Here is a 27,285-nt window from a genome sequence, read left to right on the forward strand (position 1 = left end):
CCTTTTTAGACTCTGAAAAAAAAAATCTGTAGAAAAATGAAATTACATTATTTTGGCTCTTATAAAAACAACAGGAAAAAATCCTGGAATGACATCAGCAATTTCTACTGTAAACTGTAGATACCTAATAATTATAGATATTTAAGAATGGAAGGTTTAAAGCTTCACTTGGAAACAGTGTCAGATCAATGTTACAGAGGATGACAAAAATGCTTAGTGTATCTCGGACAGGAAAACAATACAACAGAGTTACTGAAATAATTGAGATGATTTGATATCAACATGATAATCTGATATTTGTAGGACTAACAGACAGTTAAGAAAAGTGTAATTGAGGATAGTAATTGAATTATAGACTCCTTCCTTTATTCTGATTTCCTATCCTTTCTAATAGTTTACTGGAGTGCTATCTTAAGTCATTCATTCCATAGTGGGATGAATGCACCTCTATGAAGTTATAATTGCTTTATACTTGAGTGAAAAGAGTAGGAATAAAAAGCCAGCTAGTGTACGATCAGTATAGAATGTGCTTTTAGGGTTGATCTATAATAACTAAGCTGTGGTGAATATCAAGACATAGTAAATCTGTTACTGTGAATCATCTAAAATGTTAATACATAGGATATAGTCAGTATTAAACTTTTTTCTTTTAAAAAAATAGGAAAAATAGAAATGTTTTTGAAACAAAAAGGGAATTCCCGAAGCATGGCAAGGAATTAGTTCCCTGACAGATCTGCTGGCTGCTGTAGATGTGCTTACAGCTATATATAGTTCAAACTTCTCTCTCTGGGAGTCTGTTCTCATTTTTCAGCTTTTTAAACTTGAGCATTTTCCTCTCTGATTCCTCTCTGTATCTTAAGAACCTGTGTTTTTACAAAATTTTTTTATCTGATAGCAGTAAAATACATTCCAATGAGGAGGTGTTGGAATCTTCACAGTCATTGTTCCTAACCATCTGAATTTCACATACACAATACCATCTGTATCCTAGCATCTGATCTCAATGAAAGACTGAAGGAAATTTTGGTTTATTTAGCTTATCAAAGAGAAAGCTAAGCAGTAACTGGATCACAGTCTGTAATTACTGACACAAGGAAAAGCTATCCGATCCTAGAAGACTCTCTAATCTCACAGACAAAGGTGTCACGAGATCTAGTGACTAGCAGCTGAAGTCAATAGAGTTCAAAGTAAAAATGAGGTGCAGATTTTTAACACGAGGGTTAATTTACTATTGCGAGAGTTTAGCATATGAGGTAGTAATTCCTGCAGCTGGCCTGTGACTGAATGGAGGGAGCATATAGTCTCTTGTGTGTGTCTGTGAGACCTCCACAGAAATGAAGCCCCTTCCCTTCTTCAAGGCTGTGTTTAGTTAGTGTGGAGAGCTGAGGTGACTGAAACAGTACCATCAGCCACAGTGCTGCTCATAAGTCTTTTCTGTAACTTCTTCCCATGTGGACAGCACAGGAGGCTGACTGTGTTCTTCTCTCCAGTTTCCATCGAGGACAGAACTAACGTATCAATGCCCTTTAGCATGCTGAAGCATATTCAGTTTGTTGCTGCCGTTACCGTGGCTTCTGAAATAAACTCATCATGGTTATGAGAAAGAAGTTATAGAGAAAAAATTAACAAAAAAAACCCCATGGAGCTCTTTTAACACAAAGAGTACAATCCTAAGTTAGTTTTTTTATATATGAAGACATGTTACTGACTTGAAGCTGCCTCAGTGAAAAAAATGAAGGAATACAATTTCCATTACCTCAAGCATGAAAGATCATCGACAGCAGCATCATATGATCTCCCTAACATTCACCAATTCAGAAGGTGGGGGAGGTCGTGACTGCAGAAAGCAAAGATCTCAACTGAGTGCATAAAGCACTGCAAGCTGGTATACCCACGGTTTCTCCGTACCTAATGGAGAACAGAGAAATTCAATCTCTCCAGTCTGAAACTTTCCTTTTGCATTTTTCTTTAGTGAAGGTGTTCATTATGTTTCTTTGTTTCACTAGGGCTGCACTCTTTTAGTAACTTCAACCTAGGGGAAGGCACAGTCTGTAGAGCCTGGGAAACGAGGTCTGGGTGTAGTGAGGTGATGGTCCCCGTTGTGGATGACTGACTCCTCTTAGGATGAAGTGTCAGGGTCTCAGCTATGGGCAGAGGTGGAGGGCTGAGGGCAGCCTTCCAGCTGGTGAAAAGGATTGGAAAAGAGTTGTTCTACAATGCATGATACTGCTGGAATGATAACACATAAATGAGATGTGTAAATAAAGCTGATACCTAATGAAATGGTGTTTCTTTTGTCTGTTTTGCTGAACATCCAGAACAGGGAAAGAAGAGTGAAAAAGATTTTCTAGGTATTAATACCTATTCTTAGGCCTATACTTTAAATTGAGAAGATGACAAATCAGAAAAGCAATGCTAATTTTAACTACTTTATTTCAAAATATTTTCACATTTATTTTAAAATGCAGAAATAAAAATTGTTAGGTTTTTTCCATAGTTTGGGATATTAAATTAACTTAACTTTAGAAAAATACTTGTGTTGACATATTGTTCTTCCTAATTTCTGTATTTATTAAAGGAATGGTGGAAGTTCTAATTTATGGCCTTGGAATGGATGTCAATAGCATGTTATATTTCTTTGCTTGTACTTTCCATAAAATCGCATCAGAAGTAAATGTGTTATCTGATACGTAACTGACTGTGTCGCGCATACTGTTGGAAGGAAATACTGCGAAGCATAATTCCAACTCTGTCCATTACCCTGTGCTTGCTGGAAGAGTTTGGTTTCTTTTGAGGATAAATAAGTTTATGTGACTTATGAGAAATACATCTTCAGAGTATCAGGTTATGTTACTTACTGATATTCTTCTAACAGCTATACTTCATTGCTTTTTTTTTAAAGAACATTTAAGTGTGTATTTTAACTCAGTTTTTAAGTGTTAGAGATGTGATTAACTTAAATGTACTTCATTGGTGGGTAAAATGTACTATGTTCTTCTGCTATATTTTAATGAAAAATTCCTGCTAATAACTGTCTCCTTGACTTTCTTTAAAGGTCCTCGCCTATACAGAAGGTCTTCATGGAAAATGGATGTTTAGTGAGATTCGGGCTGTTTTTTCAAGACGTTATCTTCTCCAGAACACAGCTTTGGAAGTGTTTATGGCAAACAGAAGTATGTCTTTGTTTATCTCATTGTATTAAAATGTGCTAGTAGATATTTTATGTGTTATTTAGTACTCTCAGAATTTAAACTGTGCTTCCTTTGAGAAGTGCTTAGTTCTGTGTTCAATAATGGTTACTCTTGCATGTATTCATTGCATTTCTTGTTAAAAGCAATCACATAAATCAATCTCATTGCTTTCCATGCAGTGGTGAGATTTATTTATAAAAAGGGATCATAGCAACTGGTACATTCTTCAAATGTTTGATAGGAAATTTGTTTTTTCTATGATGTTACCCCTCTTCCCCATTTTCTGTAAATAATTTAATGAAATATCTAAAAGGATATTTCCTTCTCTAATTACAAACTGAGTTAAAGTAAAAAGGACCAGATCAATAAATGGATCCACTTAGTTTTCTGTATGTGCTACTCTGAATTAGAGTTCAGTGGTTGGTGAAGTGTGTCGGCCCTTTTTTGCCCTGAGGAGTTCTGATGTATGTTTTGATTTCAACTGGAGAGGGAATGAAACGATGTCCGGTCTTGTGTGTTAGAAGACTGAATGCCATGCCATGCCATGCCAACTACTGAACATTTTCACTGCCTGATAAGAGGTTTTATGGGCTAATGATAAACTGTGGTTCCTCTGAAGTGAGCCTAACTCGGGTCTTCTGCAAAATGGAAGAGTTAGTGCAAAATGTTCACAAGCTAATGCTACATAGGTATGACGTTTGATGGGAGTGTCTGGTCTGACTTGGCTTTAGAGGAGTGTAGAAGTGGAACTGACTTCTCTTCCCGAACAAAAAATGAAAAGTATTTTAAAAATATATGCAAGTGCAGAATTGGACTTATGCATTTTTTTTAACAGTCTGTATTTTCTCTTCTTTTAGCTTCTGTTATGTTTAATTTTCCTGACCAAGCAACAGTGAAAAAAGTTGTGTACAGCTTACCACGTGTTGGAGTAGGAACCAGCTATGGTTTGCCACAAGCCAGGTAATTTAATTACAATAGTTTGTATATTTTGTGTTTAGTATGTTATACAAATCATATTGTTAAACGTGTCAATACTAGAACATTATTTCTGTCATGAAACTCTAGGTTTTCTCTTTCTTAAGGACAGTTTGAGAAACAATACCGTTTACTTACTATATGATCTGTTATTATGGAATGGAATCTGAAGTGTAGTAAATTAGATTTTTTTAAATCATTATAGGAAATAAGTAGCTTCCAGTGAAGGACCAGAAAAAAACGATATACCTTTTCACTTCAAAGTCTGGGTTTCAGTCAGATTTTGTAAACATGCAGACAAACGTTCATCCTTGCTGTTGTTGTGCAGGATGTGGAACTAAGCTTAAATAGGCTTTATATTTGCTGAATGAAAACTTTTATTTTATAATAGATATCCTCTCGCTTGCTTTTTATCTGAATGTGTGTGGGTTTTACTTCATTGTTCTTGAGCATAGTGACTATTTTTAAATTTCCAGATTTCTTCCATTTGTTGCTATAAAGCACTATTTTCCTTCTGTTTCCAAAGTTAAGGAGGATATATATTTAGGAAAGGGCCAACTAAGGTTTAGCTCTGGAGTTTTTCACCTACTATAGACAAGTACAATTTTTATTCTCTCATCAAAGTTAATATCAAATCAGACTATAGTCAGAAGTAAGGATGGGAATTGTCAGATCCTACACTATAAACAATTTCAGTGATTGGTAAGATGATCTTCATATGTACTTCATTGAGTTAGGAGGTGGGAATTTCCTGCTTCCATTTTTAAATTTTGTTTAGAATAATCTGTTCAGACCTAAAATTGTTTTTGGGGGATGTATCAGTAGAAACTTGCTGAAAAATGTTTAGGTTCAGGATTAATTTCTGGTCAAAATGCAAGAATAATAAATAAACATTATGGAGTGAGGAAACAGCAGGAAATTCACAAAATATGATGTTTTCGGTTCAGATCCCCTTTTGGCTTGACTTGGCCAAAAGCCAATGACTTAATAATCACTGCAATGTCTGGGATTTGTCTTTCTCTTTCTTTAATTTCTTTCCTACAAACTTTGTTTTGTCCTTGTTTTATCCCAGTGCAGAGTGTAGAAGTCTACTGAAATGTTAAAGCATTTGTAGGACTGGGGAACTATTTTGTTCCCAGCTGAACATCATTCCCTGTCTTAAACTCAAGAGTCTTGTGATGCTTAAAGCTTGATCTCCTGAATGTGCTCAAGTTCTTAGGCAAACTGCCAAATTTCTCAAGTTTTCACTGAGATCAAGGGGAAGTTGGGGCATTTCTTTGGAAGGTGCATCTTGTTAATATTTGCATTGCTCTTCCAAATTCTCAAATTAAGGGAATTGCTGTCTCTAAAGGTAAAGTTTCTCAAATAAAAATGGCCACATGTTCTAGAACAAACAAAATGCAAATTTCTCAATCAGAATTTCATATCTATGGTGACATTTTTTTACTTTTGAAATTCATATCCTTTGTGCATTATTCAGTGAATAATTGTCTGAAAAAGTTTGTTGATATATAATTATTTAGAAAAGTTTCAGCTTCAATATGATATACAGTTATTTCCATACCTTTTTGATTAAAATTCAATTTGAATTGAAAATGGGCTTGTTAGCCTTCAGAATAAATCTGGCATATGGTAGTGAAGTTGTTTTTCCCTCTTCTTTTTGTGTAATCATGTTATGATTTATGCACAATAAAGACCTTGTAATCATGGTTTTTACTTATTTTCTCTCTACTTACCCTTATTGTCTTCGGTAGGATTGCAGCAGAGTAACTGGGGGAAATATCTGCCTCTATAACTGCTCTGTAGTTAGTGTTTTGTTAATGTTAGAATATAGTTTCTCTTCCTATTAATACGTTGGCTGTGGAATGCTAATTTTTAAAATTATGCTTATTTGTATAACTAACATGATGAGAAATCATGCTGAACAACCAAAAGAAGCTGCTACACTGAGTAAAATATTTTTGCTTTCTTATGACCAATTTTCCAGATTAAGCTGTATTTTGAAATAGTTTTAACAAAAGCAGATCCTCCTGGTTCTTTTAGTTTTATAAGTAATATTTTCTCCCCAATACTACTCTGATTAAGCTTTCATCTAAAATTCATTACATTATCAGAAAGAATTGCAAGTTAAGATAGAAACATTCTGAAGGAGTAAATGACATTTAATGAAGTGTGTGGCTTTTAAGTGCATTTCTGTTTTCATTGAGAAATCCTATGATTAACAAAGATGGAAGGAAATAGAAGGAAAAAGCAGTATTTATGGTCTTCTAATGGCACAAAGGATTAGAAGCATGCGAACTGGTATCTCTTCCCAAGACTGTTACAGACCTGGTGTTCTGAGGAAGTCTTCAGCTTGCCTCTTTGCTACCTTTCCCAACAGCCTGTCTAATGCTTTGATTCAACAGAGCATTCAAGCCTGAGTTTAATGTTACGAAGAAGTAATTGCATCCTTAAAATCAGTCATATGTTGAAGAGTTCAGTCTGATTTGGTAATCAAATTCATCTGTCTTTGATAAATGCATTTTCAGTGTTCCTGAAACATGTTGCATTGATTGTAGTTTCCTTATGACCTTGCCATATGATACAACTGGGCAGGCAGTATTGTGCCTTTTATTTAACTTAATTCTGCAGCTCCGCATGATTCTACACAGGTAGTGTAATATCCACACTTTTACAACACTATTAGCAGACCTCTTTTTAGGGTTCTAACACCTCAGGTGTAATTTACTGGAGTATTTTTATTGAGGGCAACATCGCAGCTCAGAAACCAACTGTGAGCTGCCTGACAGTTTTGTAAGCATACATAGATCAAAGAATTGGGAAAACATACAGTATCATTCTTCACCACTAAACATGTGCTAGCACCTTCCACTAAAATTCCTTGGGCTATTAATGCATTAGATAAAATAATGACTCAAGCTATAAAACCCAAGAAATGCAAATTACATACTTTTTGCTGAAAGAAAAACATGTATTTTGGCTGGTACAGTAACTATATTCAGCATCTTCTCAGCGCTGCCACATATTCCACATCAGTAGCTTGGTGATGGATTTCTAGATTTCAATGTAGCTGATGGTAGAGGTTAGATTTAGGGAAGGCAGAAGAGTAGGAAAACTAAGATTTGATGTCATCAAAGTATAAAATCCTTTTCAGAGCTTTGATTTAAAGTAAATATTGACAAGTTTTTTGTCAGAAGCCAGTGGTTTTCCTAAGCCTTTTTCTTTCTTCCGAACACGAGCAACACAACACAAAACATCAGGCAGGTACTACATTTTTGACAAGATACTTAAAGATTCTATGTATGAGAGTGTATTGTAGATAACTAAATTAAAAGTGATTGTGAAAGGGGGTGGGTTGTGCTCCACATGCAGGATTTATAACATCCCTTCCCTCAATAAAATGCCACAAAGTGTTTAAACAGATTTGTCTAAACATATTGAAAGCATATAAAACTTGAAAAATTGGATCATTCCCTTGTACATCAGAGGGTCTTCTGCAGTTTCCATTTCGAGTAGGTATTTCATGGTTCTGTAGAAGCAAAGGAAGTGCATTCATTCATACATCTTCATATTGGTGATGGCATATTGAAGGAGAAAAATGTTTTGATCAAAGTTGGGTGGATTTAGCAAAACACAAAACAGTGGGTCTTCCTGTGTTAACTGAAACAAGCAGGTGTGGAACCAATTTATTGTGCATAATTTTTTCCAGTCTCTGCTGAAATAGCTGCGAATCTTACAAACATTATATATAAAGTAAATAAGGAGCTTTTTCATTATATTTTGATTTTCTATGGAGTTCACTCAAATTGGGCATTCAAATGCAAAGTCCAGCACTTGACAGTTTATAGATTTCTGAGATTCCCTAGGAGATTGTGGGTGAAGACTAAAAGCAGCTGCTAAGCTGTACTGATGCACAAATATTGTTTTGTCAAGGGAGGAACAGAAAGTCTGTGGCAGAAATGCTGTATAAATGTAATGATCTCTTTAGTATTTTTAGTTTCCATATTTATTAATTTGCATACAGCATTAGTCATAGTTTACTGGGGACAGAATATCTTTGAGAGTTCCACTGTAAAAGTAATTGTTATCCTATGAAATACAATATAAAGTGTTAATTACATTCAGATAATTCTTAAGATAAATTATTCAGAAGAAGTGTGATAGAAACAACTTAAAAAAAATTCATTGTGTCTCCAGTGTACTTGTGTAAAGTACAAGTACACTGGAGACACTATCTATCTGCCATTGGCATTTTAGTGTCCACTGTAAAATAAGGCTAGCCACGCTAGCAAGACCTTATGTACTGCTGTTTTGGGTAAATACAGAGATTTAAAAAAAAAAAAAAGCAAGTGTACCTACACTTGCATACTATTTTTCTATGCCAAATTTGTGAACGTAAGTATGGTAGATGCTGACAACCTACACAATGTAGACCTATAGTTGTGATAACTATACACTCCAATTGCATATCGATACTCATTCTTTCTCCAAAAACAGAGTTTGGTGCATGTATGGTATGTACATATATCTTTTAAAGTGGATGGTCCAGATTTTTGTGATCTCTGCCAAATTTGATGCCTTGTATATGACTTTATTTAGAAAAATACTCAGCATTCAGAGTCTGCAAATAGCATGCTTAGAGATTTTGGTATGCAACAGAAAGCTGAAGCATTGGGTATCCCTATTCACTCTTGACAAGCTATAAAAATACTATATGTATTCCTTAAATTCATGAAAAGGCTACACATTAGGAATTCCCGACCCCCTTTTTTAACGGGTATAAACATATTCTCGATTTTGATCCATTTATAAGATTAAAGTTACTGTAAAAAAAAGTATCTGAGGAGATGATTTTTTTCACCTTCCAAAGATTTTCCTTGTCTTTTTTTTTTTGTTTCCAGAAAGGACTATTTTCTCTAGAAATGAATTGTGAACAGTGAGGCTAGTTCTTCTTGCTGCAGATTTTTTTCTTTAACGCATTAGTCTAGATCAAATCTAGTCCCTTATATATTACTAGCCAGGGACAGTATATGCTATGGGTAATTTAGAACTTGGTTAAGAGTATTTGGTTATTGTGATGTTGAACTGAAGTTTTTTGCTTTTCTCTTCCTTGGCATAGTAGTCTGTAACTTTCTTCCTTATCCAGTCATGTATGTAAGTTTTAGAAAATGTGTGGGAATTGAGTATCTTAGAAGCTTCTACGCCTCTTCTAAATTTGAATGAAATTCAATTCAGAAGTTATTATGGAGAGACAGGAAGATGGGCATGCCAGCAGATAACTGAATAAACCTTGTTTCTTCCAGAAACCAGGCTATAAATAGAAGTCTCAAAGCTTACTGGGGTATAGGAAGGGATCATGGGTAGCTGACCGTGGAGGATTGGGGAATAAATATCTTCAGCATGGAAATATATGGCACTTTAATCTATCACTCACTCACCTTAATGAACTTATCTCAATATATCCTTTTGAAACAGGGAAATGGTATTCTTCTTTTATTCGGCAGGACAAACCAGGCACCAGGAGGTCTGCAGCTTCTTTTACTTCCAGTCTTTTACCCAGATTCAGAACAAAATAAAACACAAAATGTATCATTCTGAATTATTACAATGCTGTAGTACTTGTAAAATAAAATACAGGTTTTAGTTTTAGTAATTTCTCAAATAAGGTAATAGTGTCTTCTTGACTTCATTAAATAAACTAAGAAAGCCTCTGAGACACTCTGAAATTAATCACATTAATACCGTCACCCTACATCCTAACATTTAATGAGGCTCTTTAAAAAATCATTCTTTAAATGTATTTCCTAGGAGAATCTCTCTGGCCACTCCCCGACAGCTTTATAAATCCTCCAACATGACTCAGCGTTGGCAGAGACGGGAGATATCTAACTTTGAATATTTGATGTTCCTCAACACTATAGCAGGTAAGGCTTCTGACTCTTTAATCCTTCATAACATGTTTGTGTTTGTCAAAGTATTAAGCATCATGACTTGATAAAATACATTTATCCCTCTAGAATTCAGTTGCGGCTTTATGATAGATTCTGAAATACACACATTAAATTTTATCAGAAAATGCACAACCTAGCACTGAGACTTTAGATTCATCTGTTGTTGTGGAGGCTGTTCCTTGTTCCCCTTCTGCCATTTCCTCTGCTGACAGCTTTGTCTGAAGCTTTATTAGAGTCAACAAACCATTGCCAGAGAGTGTCTGGAAATAATAATGGGTAAATGTAATTTTACTACTTCATCATTCTCAGCAAAAGCAACGAGACAGCAGAATAACAACAGCATTCTGCCTAGTACAGATGTCACCTGGATTGTGGTATGATTAGATTACAGCATCTTTTCTCGTTTAGTTCTCTGAGATGAAATATAATATCAGATTAGATATTTAAAATGAGAAATAACTGCTATACACATCCATTTCTTATTGGCAAAAGAAGAGCTTTTCTGGCAATTATCATTAAACATACACAACGGCATTTTCCTTTCACCTTTCCCTTTTAGCGTTATCTCCTGTGGTAATTTTAAATGTAAAATCCACCATTTTTCTACACTATATACAAAGATTTCCAGGAGGTTGTCTACTGTTACTATTTCTGGCTGTGGCACACATGCTGCTTATGAACCTGCCTGCAGAGAGACTTGCTCAGATATTTCACTCCAGTGTGCTTTAATTTGAAACCCAAATTAAATTCCACGAGGCATCACTTCGTACTCCAGTGTTACAACTCTTATCTTTACTTGGTCTTAATTTTTCTTCTTGAGGTTTTCCTCAGGCCAAATATGAGACTGATGTAAGTGCAGAACCCAAAGGTAGCTCCTGTAAGTGCCCGTTACGCTGACCAGTCAGGACAGTCACTGCATTCTTCCCAGTAGGTCAGCAGCAGAATTGAGGAGCTGTCAAGCCAGCTTAATTTGAACCTTTAGGCTTTTGCCTCTGTGCTTATATGGTAGTCATTTTCTGTGCATCCAGTCTTACAGACATTAATAAATGTGTCATCAAATTAACTGAGTGTGATACAGCAAATGCTACCACTGAACAGTTGGAAATCTGAGGGTATGTTTACCTTGTGCAATGAAGCACAAAGCAGAGACCCTGAAGCTACCGGAGTCCTCAGCTGGAAAGTCCGTTCGGTGCAGTCCCGTGCATGCACACCAGCTTGGTTCCCAAGCATTATAGCTACAGTCCTGCAGATCTCTGCCGAAGGAAGGAGCCCTGCTGGGCATTTATTATCTCTGGCACGGCACCACAAGAATGCCGCGATCCTGCCTCTGGACACTGGCCTGCCTCCAGCCGCTCCGTGTCTCTCACACATCCGCTGCCCTTCTGGTGATGAGGAAATGCAGACAGAGCCTTGCAGGCTCCCTGACTGCCTTACCTGAACTCAGATTTACTAGAGAGCTGGAAATTTAGTCTGGATCTCCTCAGTCCTCGACCAATACATTATCAGCAGAACTGTCCTTCACTTGTAATTTCCTTTCTATGTATTCATTTTTTCTGTAAGCAGCATGTCTAAGCTTTTTAAATGAGAGTAGACAAAGGCTGAGCCAATTATTGATAAATTATTTTTCATTTTAAACCAGTTTAAAGCTCCAAGGTCATTTATTTTTTGGGTAAATAGCCAAAGCATCCAAACTTGGAAGATATTGCTATGTCTGAAGTCAATTAGAAATTGACACTAAAGTATCCATCTGTAAATAAGCTTCAGCCCAAAGAGATACCTTGGACTTATCAAGAAAAATGTTTTTTGAACTGTTGTTTGATACTAATACTGCTAGGCAGGCTTTATAACCAAACGCATGGGTAGTCGCATGAGACAAGTTTCTCTTACTGTCATTTAGCATCATTCACCTGCCTTAGAATAGGATGGCCTGACATTTGCATTCCAGGGACCACCTGTTATGCTCAAGGTTTGGAGGATTACCGGCTATTTTGTGTGTGTGTGTTTGCCTGTGAGCTTGCATTGTATTTGGAAAGGTTTACAGCAGCTTGGTCAGTACCTTAGTAGTGTCTCTGACTCAAAACACTCCATTTCTGGCAGATTTTTTATATCTGTCTCTTACTAGTAAATTTAATTCGTTCTTGGAATCTCGTTGTTAATTGTACAAACTCACTTGCTCTGTTTCACAGCATTACCTACAATCTTATGAAGTGTTTCAGCAGTGCATGATGAAATTCAAATTTAGCTAAAGATTATATTCCCTGAAAGGCAGGGAGATAAATCTGAGTCTCCAGCAGAGATTCACATTAATTCTTTGTCTCCATTTTATATTAGCTGACTTTATTTATAAATTTATTCTTTTTAATGATGCTTTGAATTCACAGGGATCAAAAAAAATGTTTTCTAAAGGAGAGACAATGTGCTGATTTTTAAGAGTTTTGGAAGTGACTAGAATTGCTTAAATAAAAATTAATATCCATGCGTACTCTCCTGCTAACCTGTGAGCATGGTGTTGACTAATGTTTGAAGATCTTTTCCTTGTCATGAAGAGTATCCCTTTCTCTGATTTTTATTTCAAAGCCATCTGCATTGTTTGGCTTTTGCTGATGGGTCCTTACCAATCTATATATTTTCTGTTCTGCTTTCATTTCCCAAGAAGGGCAACAATCATCATGTTAGTTTGAGAAGAAAGCATTATTGTATGGTCTCATAAAAGACTTCAGAGGGATGTCGAAAAGCAGCTGAGATTCTTGGGTGCTTTCCCAGTCAGCAAGAGTGCTGTCATATCTGATAGTGTTCCAGAAGTATTAGTGAAATAAAGGGTACTGCTGAAATCACTGTGACTATTACATGTTAGAATAGGCTTCAATGCAAAGAGCTTGAAAGAAAGCATGGTTGCATTACTGTATTATTTACTTTCTATTTCTGCTTCTTCATTTTCTGAAAATTTGGAAGATTCATAGACTCTATTATCGTAGATAAACAGATTTTATTTGCTCGTGTCAGAGAATTGTTTAAGTTGGAAAAGACCTTTAAGATCACCAATTCCAACCATAAACCTAACATTGCCGAGTCCACCACTAAACCCTGTCCCTTAGCATCACATCTACGTGTCTTTTAAGTACTTCCAGGGATAGTGACTCAACCACTTCCCTGAGCAGCCTATCCCAGTACTTGACAACCCTTTCAGTGAAGTAATCTTTCCTAATATCTAGCCTATACCTCCCCTGATGCAACATGAGACCATTTCCTCTTGTCCTATCACTTGTTACTTGGGAGAAGAGACTAATACCCATCTCATTACAACCTCCTTTCATATAGTTGTGGAGAGCAGTAAGGTCTCCTCTCAGCCTCCTTTCCTCCAGACTGAATTTCCCAATTCCTTCAGCTGCTCCTTATAAGACTTAGGCTGCAGCCCCTCCCCCCACCTTCATTGCTCTTCTTTGGACATGTCCCAGCATCTCATTTTCTATCTTGCAGTAAGGGGCCCAAAACTGAACACAGGATTCAAGGTGTGGCCACAGCAATGCTGAGTACAGTGCGGATGACATCTTCCCTAGTCCTGCTGGCTACATTATTGCTGACACAAGCCAGGATGCTGTTGGCCTTCTTGACCACCTGGTCATGCTGCTAGCTCATGTTCAGCAGGGTATCAACCAACACCCCCAGGTCCTTTTCCATAAACCAGCTTTCTGGCCATTTGTCCTCAGGCCTGTAGTGGGCTGGGTGGAGAATGAATTGAGAGTAGCCCTGAAGAGAAGGGCATGGGGGGGGCTGTTGGATGAGGAGCTCATCATGAGCTGGCAATGTACACTTGCAGCCCTGAGGGCCATCCATATCCTAGGATCAAAAGAAGTGTGACCAGTATGTCGATAGAGGAGATTCTTCCCTTGTACTCTGCTCTTATGAGACCTCACCCAGAGCCCTGTCTTCGGTTCTGGAATCTTCAGCACAGGAAGGACATGGATCTGTTAGAGAGAGTTCAGAGGAGGGCCACAAAGATGATCAGAGGGCTGGAGCACCTCCCTTATGAGGACAGGCTGAGAGAGTTGAGCTTCTTTAGCCTAGAGAAGAAAAGGCTCTTGGGAGACCTTATAGAAGGTCTACAAGATGAGCAGGGGCTCTTTATCAGACAGAGTAGTGATAGGATGAAGGATAATGTTTTTAAGCTGAAAGACAGTAGATTTAGATTAGGTATTAGGAAGAAATTTTTTTGGTTTGAGGGTGAAGAGGCACTGGAACAGGTTGACTAGAGAAGTCTTGGATAGCCCATCCCTGGAGATGTTCAAGGCCAGGTTGGATGAAGCTTTGAGCAATGTGATCTAGTGAAAGGATTGCCTGCCTGTGGCATTGGGGTTGGAATTGGACGATCCAATTCCAGTCTAACCTAAACCATTCTATGATTCTGTAATTCTATGATAACTGTCCAGATACATCTGTGTTAAACAAAATCAAATTTTTGTATGCACTGTAGACAGGACCCTTGGCAGTCAGAAGAAAATACAGATTTTTCTATTATCTGCACAAAGATAAAGAGCACTGAATATATTTATGAACTCCTCTGCCAAGTAAAGACAAGACGTGTTCTCTTTTCTTTCTTCTTTGGAAATCCGGTTTTCAAATAAAGTTTTAATTATAATCTTCTCTAATGAGATGCTGTAAGAAATATTTTGTTAAAAGACAGAACTTCTTTGCCAGTAATTATTCATGTAGGCAGTGATAGCTTTAGACTATAACTGTTTATTTAAGCAGCATCTTTTCTAAGAATCATAGTTTTTAGCCACTGAGAAGTATGTACATCAACATATTTTATTTGTGTTGCAATTTAGCTCCTGCTGGCTTATTCAGCATATCTGAACCACAACTTAGTCACTTAAGAAACATCAAGGTTTGGCACTTAAGAAATTAAGTGCTGGTAGGTGATATATAGGTCCCTTTATTGATTTTAATTCTCTTCCAGATTAATAGAGGTCCACTAACAAAGTGGTTTAGTACACTTTTTGACAATTCTTTGTGGCTTCCTTTCTTCTTACAAAGGTGTTTAATTGGTGTCTAGCCATTTATGAAACAGTAAGAAATCACTCATGTTTTCTTGTGATCTTTTTCTGGAATTATTCAAGAAACATGAGCCTTGGAAGAGACATTCAGAAATGAGGCTTCTCACACTGACTCATTTCTTTCATTCGTGATGTGCAACTGGGTGCTTTGCTTGCTTTTTTAATACTGTTAATTACACAGTTGTTCTATTTAGTACAGAACCACTGGAATAAATATACAAATCTCTCCTTCAGTCTGTCCCTGATTTGCCAGTACCTCTGTCCTGACAAGCACGGCCCCTGGCTATTCTGTAAGTTCTTAATGTTTTTAAATACTAAAGTGTCCCCTTGGAAAAAATCCAGTTTTCTATGATTTTTTTTTTTTTAATCTTTATATCACTCTGCTACCACTTCTGAAACATTGCCTGGATTCTTTTTTAGTTTAACTGTTTCTGTTATGATCTATACTCATGACTTGATTACTGCCTACTTCAGCCATCATAATTCTCTCTTCCTAGATAAATTCCTATCTAAGGACGTATGATTACCATCACTTTAGCCTGATGACTCATTGCATTTTCAATTCAAAATCTCTCTCTCCATTTTCAAAACTCTCTGAAGCCTTGTTTCAACCTGTTTCTCTGGCCCTCTAGCCAACTATTTTCTCAGCTCCCTATTTTGTTTCCAAGGTCTTCACCTCTTTCTTGCCCTCTTTTCTGACTCAAGCATATTTCATCATGTTTACAGCTCTGGGTTTTTCTCCCAAAGGTAAACACTGCACTCTGCTACTTATCAATCAGTCTCAGTGTTACACTCTCTGCGCTCCTGGTTTTTGTCCTGATTGTGTAGACATAAGCCTTCCTGGCCACCTTCCCCCGCCTCCTACCTATTCCCTTCTCAGGGATCTTTTAGCTTTGAAGGCTCGGAAGCAGCTACAATTATACTAATTGTTCTTTCTTCAGTTGCATAGGAAAAGGCCATATTGCATGTGATCGGCATGTACGTCAACAGAACCCTCTGTGTGATAGAGGGAATAAGTAATTTTTACTGACCTCAGTTACAAGATTATTGGGAAAATGTACCTAAAAGTAATCCCACCACAGCAAAACAAATCAAGAGGAGTGGGAACAAGGAGTTTTTTGTAATATGGTTGCAGTGCCCACTATTTTAGTTGGAAGTCTAGTTTACAAATATGCTCCTCAATATTTAACTGATTTTTGCTGTTTTTTCCTTCTCAGTTCTCAGTATATTGAATGTGTATTTGTATTTGTATTTGTATTTGTATTTATTGGCATTTTAATTATTTTAAATCCTACCTGCCTCAGCTTTTAAAAGTGGAGAATAATTATATCCGTAATTTTTGTAAGTAAATTCTTGTAGTGGAAAGGGATTATTTTTAAGGGTTTGTGGAAAAAAAAAAAAGACATCTTCAGCCAGGTAATAAATTCAGACAAACTTCTTCCCCCTCCCTCTTTCTTTTTGCCTGTTTAGCATTTTCCACTTTTTTGCTCTGTGATGTACAAGCTCTCACTGGTTAATTATGTATATATTTAGCTACTGCATGTGTTGGGCTTATTATTGTCATCTAATTAGATGTAACTCGAACTACTTGCTTCTAGAAAAATCATTAAAAATTCTTTCCTAATGACCTAGAGATGACAAAATGTCTGTAAAGTGTGAAGAAGCAGACAAGGACAGGAACATCACTCTTAAAGAGTGTTAATCCAGATGCTGCAATCATCTAATTAAACAATATTTTGCTGTCATTAACATTTTCACCAAGGAATTGCAGTTATAATTTCTTTGTCAGCTGTCTCTAGCTCACTTTACCTTCAAAACTAAAGTGTCATATAAAAACATTAAATTGGATGGTTTAATTAAAAACTTTTTTCTAATGAAGAAACATATCCAGTATTTCTGAGATCTCATTTATTATGCCTCAGTTTTATTGTTCAGGTAGATTAGTGTCATAAGCTTGCAATATTTAATATTCAGCCTTTAATATTAATCCCTGTAAGCTTACTTGGGGCAAAATCTGAAGCTTCTGAAAAGGTATAGGGACTACCGACAGCGCTACAGGTTTATCTTTTGTATTTATTTAGCTAAAGGAAGAACCAAATAATTCTTGCCGGAAGCACCATTGATGAAATGGCTAAATACATTCATCTGCTGACTAAACTCTGAAAATATCAGCGTGAAGCCGGAATCGATCAGGAGACCATTCCTAATAAAGTTAAACCAATAGTACTTAGAATTAGGAATTTGTAATGCTATTATAGGTCTAGGTAACTGTCCTCCACTCAGATAAGCATAGATGTATGGGCTTATCTCATCATGTAGGTTTGGTTTCCCCTCACGATTTATGTTATGTTTTATCTCCTTGAGTCATTTTAATTTATTAATATAAAAAGGAAATTGTTGAATTCAGAAAAATATATCTCTAACTTTCTGTACTAAACAAATAAATAGCTGTTCTTAGTCATTAATATCCTCATAAATAAAACATGTTTTATAAATATTGAAGTAGGAAGCAAGTTTTATCAAACACATAATCACTAAGACTCCATTGTTTGTAACTTAACCTACCTTAGCTGGGAGATAAACTGCTTCCAATTATTTCTCATTTTGGGTTAAGAAGATGCACATAAGAGTTTCTGTGCTGAAATGGAGCTGGTTCCACTTGATAATTTGTTCATATCTCCATGCTATAAGTAACCTATCAAAACTACGCAGTGAAGAAGAACTTGTGTAGACCAGCTATGCTAGGAATTGCTTTTTTCTTGCTCTATCCACAAATTTTTGATTTCCACATGTGCAATAGGACAAAGCATCTAATTCTTGTTGTCTGAATATTGAAGTCAAAATGAAATGAATGTCAAAATGAAATGCAACTGCAATATGGTAAATCTCAGTTTTGAAGTATTAAGTCTTTTTACATAACACTAAATTTCTTTCCAAAATTTTGAGAAAGGATGTTCTTACCTTTCCAAATGTTTCTATGAAGTTTTTTTCAGTTTAAGGTGTTTATTGTTGTGAACTCCTTTCCATAAAACTTTTGATTCTGAGGAAGCATCTTTTTTTTGCTTATGGTTTGTAATAGACCACAGTCATCTCAGTCATTCTCTTCCCAAATCTCAAATTTCTTTTAGTCTGCTGTCTACATAAGCACATACATCTTTCTTTCGTGGAATCTTTTGCACACTCTTCTGTTAACTTAATTGAGGATTCTGATGGTAAGAAAAAACATTTATTCTACAAAGGTAAAGTTTTATAAAGACCATATATTATAGAACCTTAAATTTTACAATCTCTAGAAACTTTACAAATCATATGTAATTAATCCCTTGCAAAAGAGGACAATAATACTCTAATTTGACATTTGTGGAAAATGAAGCAGAGTTGTCTTACTTCAAGATGTATAGACCTCCTGAAAAAAAACCCTAAAACTGTTAATATTCCACCAGACAGTACATTTGATTTAATTGTTTGGTAAGTTCTCATTCTGTCCAAGAATGGTTTTTCATTAATTCATGCTGATATTAAAGAAGATGCATTTTTGTTTCTATCCATCCTTCTTTGTGTGTGGCACACAGTGCTGATGTTTTTTAACAAAGTTGTATTCGTACTTCAATTATTTTTTTAATATTCTTGTGAGCATGTGTGTGTTCAAAATGTAAAAATGAGGACACAGTTGTTAATATTATGCACTTTTCCAGTTTCCAATGAAGTCATGTACAAAATAGAAATATGCTTCTTGTTCATCAGCTTCTATTGAAAAAAACAAGGTGTTTGTAGAGCAGTGAAAGTTTCAGATTTCATTAAAGCAGAGCTGATTTTTGTGGAGTTGCAAATGCTACTCAGAACAAGGAAGCCTGTGTTTTCCTGTGCTGGGATTTGTACCCCAGGAATCTGTCCAGAATCTGGAAGGAAGCAGTTATTGAGACAGGGCTGTAAATCTGCCATAGGAGTGGGAATTGTTAACCTGGTTTATTTCAGTCTACTAATTATATTATATAAATACACACACACATATATTTATGACCTGATTTTGGTTTTTAAGACTCATGTTGCGTATTGTGTGGTTCTCAGTAAATCAATATGGTGGATGGATCTGTACTGAGAAACTTCATTTGCCTTATCACTGAACTGTTTGATACTACTACATACCAATTGACACAGAAGTAGCTTTTCCCAAACACACCTTTCCTCTTGATGAATTCATAGTTTTCAATTCACTTTGGTTGCAAATTGTGCTTCTGAAACTGTATCTAAAGATGGGGTGTGCATATTTGAGCTTGTGGAATGGCAGCGATATTTCTTTCTCTATGTTTGGAGATAGTGGCCTGGGGCAGTCAGTGCTGTCATTTGAGTGTGAGAAATTTATTTTTAATTTTCAAAGTACTTAGGAAATAGTGTTAAAGCAAACATGCCTTTTTCCACTTTTGATTTCACTGTTGCTGTAAAATATCACCAGTTCTTCTATGAAGAAGAGCTTTAGGAATAATGGGTCAATATGGTCTAGGATAGATCTAGATTTTTCAAATATCAAACTTAGCTCCTGCTGTTGGACTCTCATTTAATCTTTGCCAACAAATGATACTGCATTCAGTTGCTAGGAATATAGTAGTCTAGTCGGTTTATATTTCAACATTCATGCTACAAAAATAGCTTAATGGAAATTAAAGAAGTGTTTATTTGCATATGGTTGGTTTTAGTTATCTTGAAAGATATACTGTGGTTTTTAAATATGAAGGTGATGCTGATTTCTGCATTGATTTTTGATTCAAGGTAAGTGAATCTAAACGTCTACTTTTGTCTGGAAGATTTACACCTAATTCTGTCAACTGGTGGTAACTGGGAACATGTGATACAACAAAAGTAGCTGCTAGATTGTTTTTCACCTGGGGAAGTGAACGTTACTTCCTAATTTTTAAAATGTTTTCTTTCTCAATAGGACGAACATACAATGATTTGAACCAATATCCTGTGTTTCCATGGGTTTTAACAAACTATGAATCTGAAGAGTTAGACCTGACCCTTCCGGGCAACTTCAGGGATCTTTCAAAGGTATGCTTCAACTCTGTTAAAGACAGTCCACCTGCCTTTATAGGAAGAGATTTTGGGTTATATTGATAGGCTGCTTAGGTATTTATCTTAAAGCTAGAAAAGTCTGAAATAGACATTTCTATTTTAAATTACATTTCTATTTTAATTTATCTCTACACTCTCCTATTTCCCTGTCCCTGACTGGTCCGGTTCCAAACCTGGACCTCTGGTACTGCAACTCTGTGAACAGGCTGGAGAGAGGGTGTGTACTGGCCAAGCATAGCAGAAACACAAGGAGGGGTTCTACTTTTGGCCAACTGGAATAAAGACAAGAAACAGGACTTGAAACTGAGTTGTGGGAAGGATCTTCCCTGGACCCCAACAACAAAGAAAGTGTATGTACTTTCTTACCAGTGAAGATGGGGAGCCTTGCAACATCCCCAGTATGAGATTTCTGTGTCCGGGCACGACAGCTTCCATGCACCCTTGCCACAGTTGCTCAGCCAGGAGAAAGAAGTTTGCTCATACAAGTTCAGTGAGGCTTAAAACTACAGGAAGCTGTCATGCACTGGCTTTAGGAAAAAGGCTGGAGAAGAGAAAATGACCCCCTAGGCCTGTTTTGTCCCCCGGTGCTGCAGTCCCTGCTTTCCCTTCTGCTACTGGTAAGGGATAAAGATTTCTGGGGCTTCTGCCTTTAAATCTGCTTTTCTTTCCTCCACTTCCTGCAAGCACTCATCTTGGGCAGCAATGGAGAAGTCCCACCCTGGGTACTTCAGTCTCATTTTCCTTTCGAGAAGAGTGTGCCTGCATTACCTCCAGGTGGATTATAACAATTTCTAGGAACCTGCTTTTGTGAGATTTCCAAAATAAGTAGAGTAAGTCTTGATTGCGTAGTAGCAGATATTTACCCAAGTTTCCTCCACTTTTTTTCTTAGATAAATAAGTAAATAAAACCAGCAATTAAACTACACTCACAGTATGCTTCAGATATAAACAAATTGATTGAGACACTACTTCTGTTGTATAGAATTTCTGACCTCTTACAATGTAACAGGTTTGTTTCACAAATGTCCTTTTCTCTTATGTAAACACCATAGCAATGTGCACCAGGAAAGATAAAAGAAAATTCACAGACATGAGTTAAATAAAGATCAGTAATCATATGCTAGCTTGTTCCCTAGCATGTATAAAAATATTTCTGGATTTTAATTGTTCATATATGATAAACCTTTCATTGAGACCGTTACACTTTTCAAAATCTCTCAGATTCACTTCTTCCTAGTATTAGTAGCAGTTTGTGTGGTGAAGTACAACAATATTAGTATCTCATGACTCCTTCATAAGGTATTTAGTTCTGGTTGAATCCAAATTTTTTATGGCAGCCTATTAAAGTATGTAATTGCTACAGGAAGTAGCATGATAGTTGAATAGATAGGTTTTCCTCATGAGTTAGTAAAGACTCATTATGGAATTAGAGGTTGTATAGCTTTTTAAGTATCACTGCATGCCTGGTAGACAGGAAATGTAAAATCAAGTCTCTGGTTACTTATGATTCTTCAAGAATCCGTGCAATGTGCACAGCAGTATTTTGCCTGAGGACCTTTTCTTACCCAATTTGATAAGTGCATTCTTTTACTCAAAAGCTACCAGTGCTTTCCTCTGGAAGAGCTAAGAGCTAGTCTTTGACCACTGAAAAAAGCCTACGGAGAACTAGTTATGGAGAATGGTCTTTCCTTTCTGGCACGGTCTGGGCTGCATTACCCTATAGATTGTATGAGAAAACACATGTGCAATCTGTAAAGTGTTGTGGGATCCCTCAGGATAAAAGGGGTGTAATTGTCAGAATTTTCCAGTGTTTATTATAATAACATCTGATAGGTTTCATTTCACAATGGTTTTAAAAGGAAAAATTGAATACAATTTTTTTGTAAAAGGCAGTGGCCAGTTCATATGAAATGCCTTACTTTGTGCACTTTGGCTGTTTTGCATTACTTGCATCCTGTTTCAATTTGTGCATTATCAGTAAAAAATCTTCAAAATCAGAACATATCTGAAGTATTTCCTTGGCAATTCTGTTTTCATTTTCAATATTACTCCATATCCGTAAGTAAGCCCCTTCTTTCCTTGTTAGGGAGGTGAATCCTGAGTAGCTTAGTGCTTAAAAGCAGTAGTGATTTATTGTTCACATTATTGAACCAGGGTGTGCCATCAAGACTCAGCCAGACCTCTGGGGCAGGCACTCTCAGTATCTTTTCCATGAGGAGCTACCTCCTTCCGTCAGATTTTACCCTGCAATGGAGAAATTTTCTTGCAAATCTGACGGCAAATCTCCAGCTAATCTGTTGATGGATAAAACCTCCTTTGTTAGTTCCTGACTTTCTGTGCTGCCACAAGTTTCCCCTTCTTAGGTTTCACAATGCCTCTGCCCATAATATTTAGTAATTAATACTCCCCAAACAATCTTTTGAAACAATTTAGAATTCTTACACTATTACGTAGTGGTAAAAGCCCACAAAAGCAATGACATTAAAAGTAAAGCCACCTATCATGCTTTGTTTTCTTGGTTTAAAGTAACTTTGGTTGGCAAATGTAGATGTTAAATCTAACTTCTTTTAAAATAATTAATTTGTGTGTTATACAAAGTTCATACAAGGCTCCACTGTCAACTGTCACGAATGACTATAATGCTTTTGAATTTTTTTAACCTTTGATTCCTAGATTTTCTGCATAAAATATGATACATCACTTTTGTGATAGCACAGCTCCTAATCAAACATACACTACAAATGTAATTCATACGTTTTCGGGAAATTAAATTAGATGTGTTTGGTTTGCTTAGGATGTCAGTGACAGAGTAAAACAGATGCCTTTTGCATTTAGCTCAAACTTAAATATTTACATTTATGCAAAGCCATCTTGAACGTGTAACTTGTCCTAACCTTCCATTCATTTTATTCTGTTTTAATGTTGCAGTCCCTATTGTGGTACTTTTATATCCAAATGTTGCTTGTTCTTGCGGAACAATTATATTTAGATTTAATTGAAAGAAGAAAAAAAAATTAAAATTCCTCTGCCCTTTTTGTTTGAAGTGTCTGGAAATTCCTGTGTCAAACCTTTTTTTTCCTTTTACATATAATTTAAAACCAGGAGCCATGGGCGTGGAAAGTGCTGTAGCAGTAGGATATATTGTACCTCTTATTTGATTAGACAATGTAGGCTCAAGTTTTATTCATTACATATACAAGGTTAAAGGTTATATTTATTGTTTGACAGGATGAAAAGCTAATGAAAGAGGCTGTCATAGATACATAGATTATCTTTTCACTATCAAACCACCAGGTGATCTGCTTATTTTCTTCTTTACTGAGATTTCCTTTAGAAGAACACCTATGGTATTTAACATTAATACAGGAAACCTATGCAGCCCTTATTGCGCACAGAGTTTTTAGGGGTTTTGAGGCACCTAAGATGTGATATGATTTGTTTGTGCAAAATTGTGTGACTTTTACTCCTAAATTGTAGTGAATGCATGGGTTTGACATCATGCATTGTCCCTGCTCATTTAAGTGTAAATGGGAATTTCTCCTCATTTACTTCCAGTCATACATCCTGTTAAATAAAATGATTTCTTCACCAGGCAAAGTAATACTAATATTGACATGTGTGTGAGACGTCACTTGCCCATTCATTGAGTGGAAAAATTATATTTTGTTAATATAGAGGGTGTTTGACTGACGGATGGTGATAAGCATAACCACTTTTCCTTATTACTGTGCCATTTCAAGAAAGGGAAGTGATAAAGCCCCAAGGCTTCTAAATGTAATAATGCAAATGAACGCATCGAAGTGTGAATATTTCAAGGCAAACCACACTTAATACTTCCAAAAACGTATACGCTGTGGAATGGAGTTTATGAGCTTAGCAAGAGCCATTCTCACTGGGAAAATGAAATCGGTTTCTCTAACTTAGAATCCTCTCTTTACCACATGGAAATCTACCATCAGAAGAAGAAGAAAAAAAGCGCTTGGTTCTCATTTGTTTTAAGCCACAAAACTAAAACATTTTCTTTTCTAAATAAAAAGTTCATTTACTGAGTGAAACTCTGGTACTTTGAATCTGCCAGAACTCTTACATTTGATAAAGTTGATATTGATATGCTGAAGAAAAGTTGTTTATAAATTTGAATTTATTTTAAACTTTGAAGTACCATCCTAAGATGTCCTGCTTAAAGGCTGTTGTTTTGTGGGGTTTTTAATAAAAAAGCAAACAGTCTGGAAGGGCTCAGTCTGTATTCAGCCAGAGCCAAATAAAACCACACTCAAGATTTCTTTTGTACCCAGATACACTTTTGTACAGTACATTACAAAAAAAGAGAGATAAACAGATAAGATAACTGCTGTGTAAAAGAGTGTTAAAATAAGCAGAATGTTTTAGTGGCTGGAGAAATAGGATGCCATGTTCAGTTCTGTTCTCATGAGAGAATGTAGTTCCACAAAGATAGCTGGCAAAACAGTAAATATTACATGAGCTAACATAACATGTCCAGTGGATATAAACACTAGATGTATTGACAATACACTGGTTCAAAGGCCAGATGTCTAAAGAGATTAGCTAGATAAAAAAGAATGACATGAATAGCAATGTGTTTTTAATGTTAAAGTAAATACTTACTTTATTTTTAAATGGAAAAAGAAGCATAAAATAAACTCAAACAGCCACTTTTAGTATATCAGAAGTAAAGAGGTGGAATAGGCATTGTCACATAGTGAGCCGCTTTGCTTGGTTGGATTAAAGAATGTCTTAGAAAACCGTGTTATGAAAAGTTAATACTATTTGATATGAGTCCTTGCAGAGGGCTTTTTTAATAAAAATGACAAATGGTGTGTTTGGAAAAAGCATTTTATAAAACATTATAGAAAGAACTCTTATTTAATGTTCAGAACAATTTGACTTAAATTCAGTTTCTGTGCTAGCCTTGTGGTTAAGGTACGTGACTGAGATATAGTACACAGATTGAGCTTTCCCTTTGTATTGTCTGTGCACATAATTTTTAACTAGTTTGCACAGAAGCAGAATCCCATTGAAATGAAAATAAAATTATTTTCTTCTATTGCATGACAATACAGGGATTTTATTTGTAAATAAAATATATCTCTATTGTATAGCCATTGTATCAGTTTAAAACCATAGTAGTTGACTTTCTGAACTAAGAATGACACAGTAACACTATGGAAAAGTGAACAAAACTCCACATACCCTACATATTTCTCAAGAAATGTAAATCACTACCATTATTGTAGAAATTGTCATCTAGCAGGGCACGTGCCTCATTAGAGTAAAACTGAGTTTGTTGTTAAGTGGTACAACTGAGATTTAAAGTCTTTACAGAAGATGCATGTCTTTACTGAAGGATGAACTGTTACCATTTCTGTGGGTAACAGCATTTTGCCACATGGACGTTAAAAAACCCCTAAGGAACACAGGGGAGGACCTCTCTGAATGTACTTCATGCTATTTTATTTATGGAAGTTTTCACTTTCAGAAAATGCTTGCTTATTTGGTACATGCAACCTGATCTATTTGCTCTTAATCAGCAAGTTTTTAACTTGCACAATAAAAAAATGAGAGATTTGTGCACTTTCTGTTAGTATTTTCAATGTACATAGTTTCCTGCATCAGGGGAGGTTTAAGTCCTTTCCGTTAATGTGCATAGAAGTGTTTCACAAAGGGATCTGAGATTCTAGTTGTCATCTCAGCCTAAAATGGTGCCATGTTTGCATGCCAGCCCCTCTAGAGCTAGCTCAGGGGTCTCTAGCACACGTTCATATTGCAGGCTATAGTCATAGCCAAGCAGTTTACCTGGGAACACTAGAAATCTTTGTGGAATGACAGAAATAAACCTCTGTCTCCTGGATGCCAGGCTACCATCAAGATCACTAGTTCATCCAGTCCAGGACCTGTCCCGAGAAGTCAAGGTGAGACCTTCTAGCTGATGGCCAGCAATACCTCACCCCCTTGTTTCTTTCTTTCCTTCTCTCTGGGATAAGGAGGGTAATTCCCAGAAAAGATGCTTCCTGGAGATCTTCACATAAAAATTTCCATTTCCTACAAGAAGAGAGATGCCTCTCATGATATTTCACATTTTATTCAGCAGATATTCTATGCATTTCAGCATTTTTCTTCATATGAATACTAAAGTAATTGAAAGGAAAATGGATTCCAACTCTGAAAAGAATATTGATGAGGTTGAAGGTAATCTTCAGAATACAGCATTTTAGATTCATAATTTAATAAATTGAACATGTGTCTTCTGAAAGTAGATTATTTTAGCTACTTGTGCAGTCACTTTTTGTGCTATTTTACAGCTTCGTATCTTTTATCTCTTAAATTGAAATAACACTTCTCCCTGAAGAACCTAGAAAACATGATGGAGTATTAGCATTAGTGTTTTATGTGACTTCAGAAAATTATTGTCAAGTTCTTGAAAGAGGTACCTTTTTCATTAAATACAACTATACATATTTTTTAAAAAAAATTGAAGTCTATGTGTTAAACCTTCATTAAAATTTTGCTAGTCTATAAAATATCTTGTAATTTTTTTTTTAGCATCAGTTATGTTTCACAGTTCTTGTTACTGTAATCAATTTACAGTGAAGAATGAAAAGTCATAGCTTATTTGATGAAAGACATCTGATCAGCTTCAAATATGCTCTGAAAGGCCTGGAATTTTGATTTTCAGTCTTGCATTCGTCACCAAATCCTTTCTCTACTGTGCTTTCAAACATATATGTACAATAATATTCTGACAGATGATGCTTCTCTCTTTCATAGCTTCAGAATTCGCTGCAACCTAGGGAAAGATGCACCTTCACAGTGGAGGGAAGAGATATTCTCAGGGTGTTTTCCCATTACAAAAAACATACTCATAGATTTGTCTGCCGTTTTCTGTTCCCTTCTCAGGGAGGGTGAATGTTCCTGCTAACAGACTAGAGTGTGAATTACTGCTTTAGCTTTTGAAGTGCTTATTTAGGGACTGGAAGCTGTTCTGCCACAGAAGTGGCGGCATGATACCTTGATGAGGATGGTATT

At 36.1% G+C, this 27,285-nt stretch overlaps 1 protein-coding gene across 12 annotated transcripts in view; it reads left to right on the forward strand.

Moving 5' to 3' along the window:
* NBEA (neurobeachin) overlaps positions 1-27,285 on the forward strand; it is a 498,960-nt gene that overhangs the window by 396,988 nt on the left and 74,687 nt on the right. For all 12 annotated transcript variants that reach the window (XM_054056357.1, XM_054056365.1, XM_054056384.1 and 9 more), the window contains 4 exons: positions 3,056-3,173; positions 4,049-4,151; positions 9,975-10,090; positions 20,105-20,217. In XM_054056357.1, the coding sequence (XP_053912332.1) occupies positions 3,056-3,173; positions 4,049-4,151; positions 9,975-10,090; positions 20,105-20,217 (450 nt within the window). The remainder of the gene's footprint in view (positions 1-3,055; positions 3,174-4,048; positions 4,152-9,974; positions 10,091-20,104; positions 20,218-27,285) is intronic.

This window comes from Cuculus canorus, chromosome 1, assembly GCF_017976375.1.
Source record: "Cuculus canorus isolate bCucCan1 chromosome 1, bCucCan1.pri, whole genome shotgun sequence".
Classification (NCBI taxonomy): domain Eukaryota; kingdom Metazoa; phylum Chordata; class Aves; order Cuculiformes; family Cuculidae; genus Cuculus; species Cuculus canorus.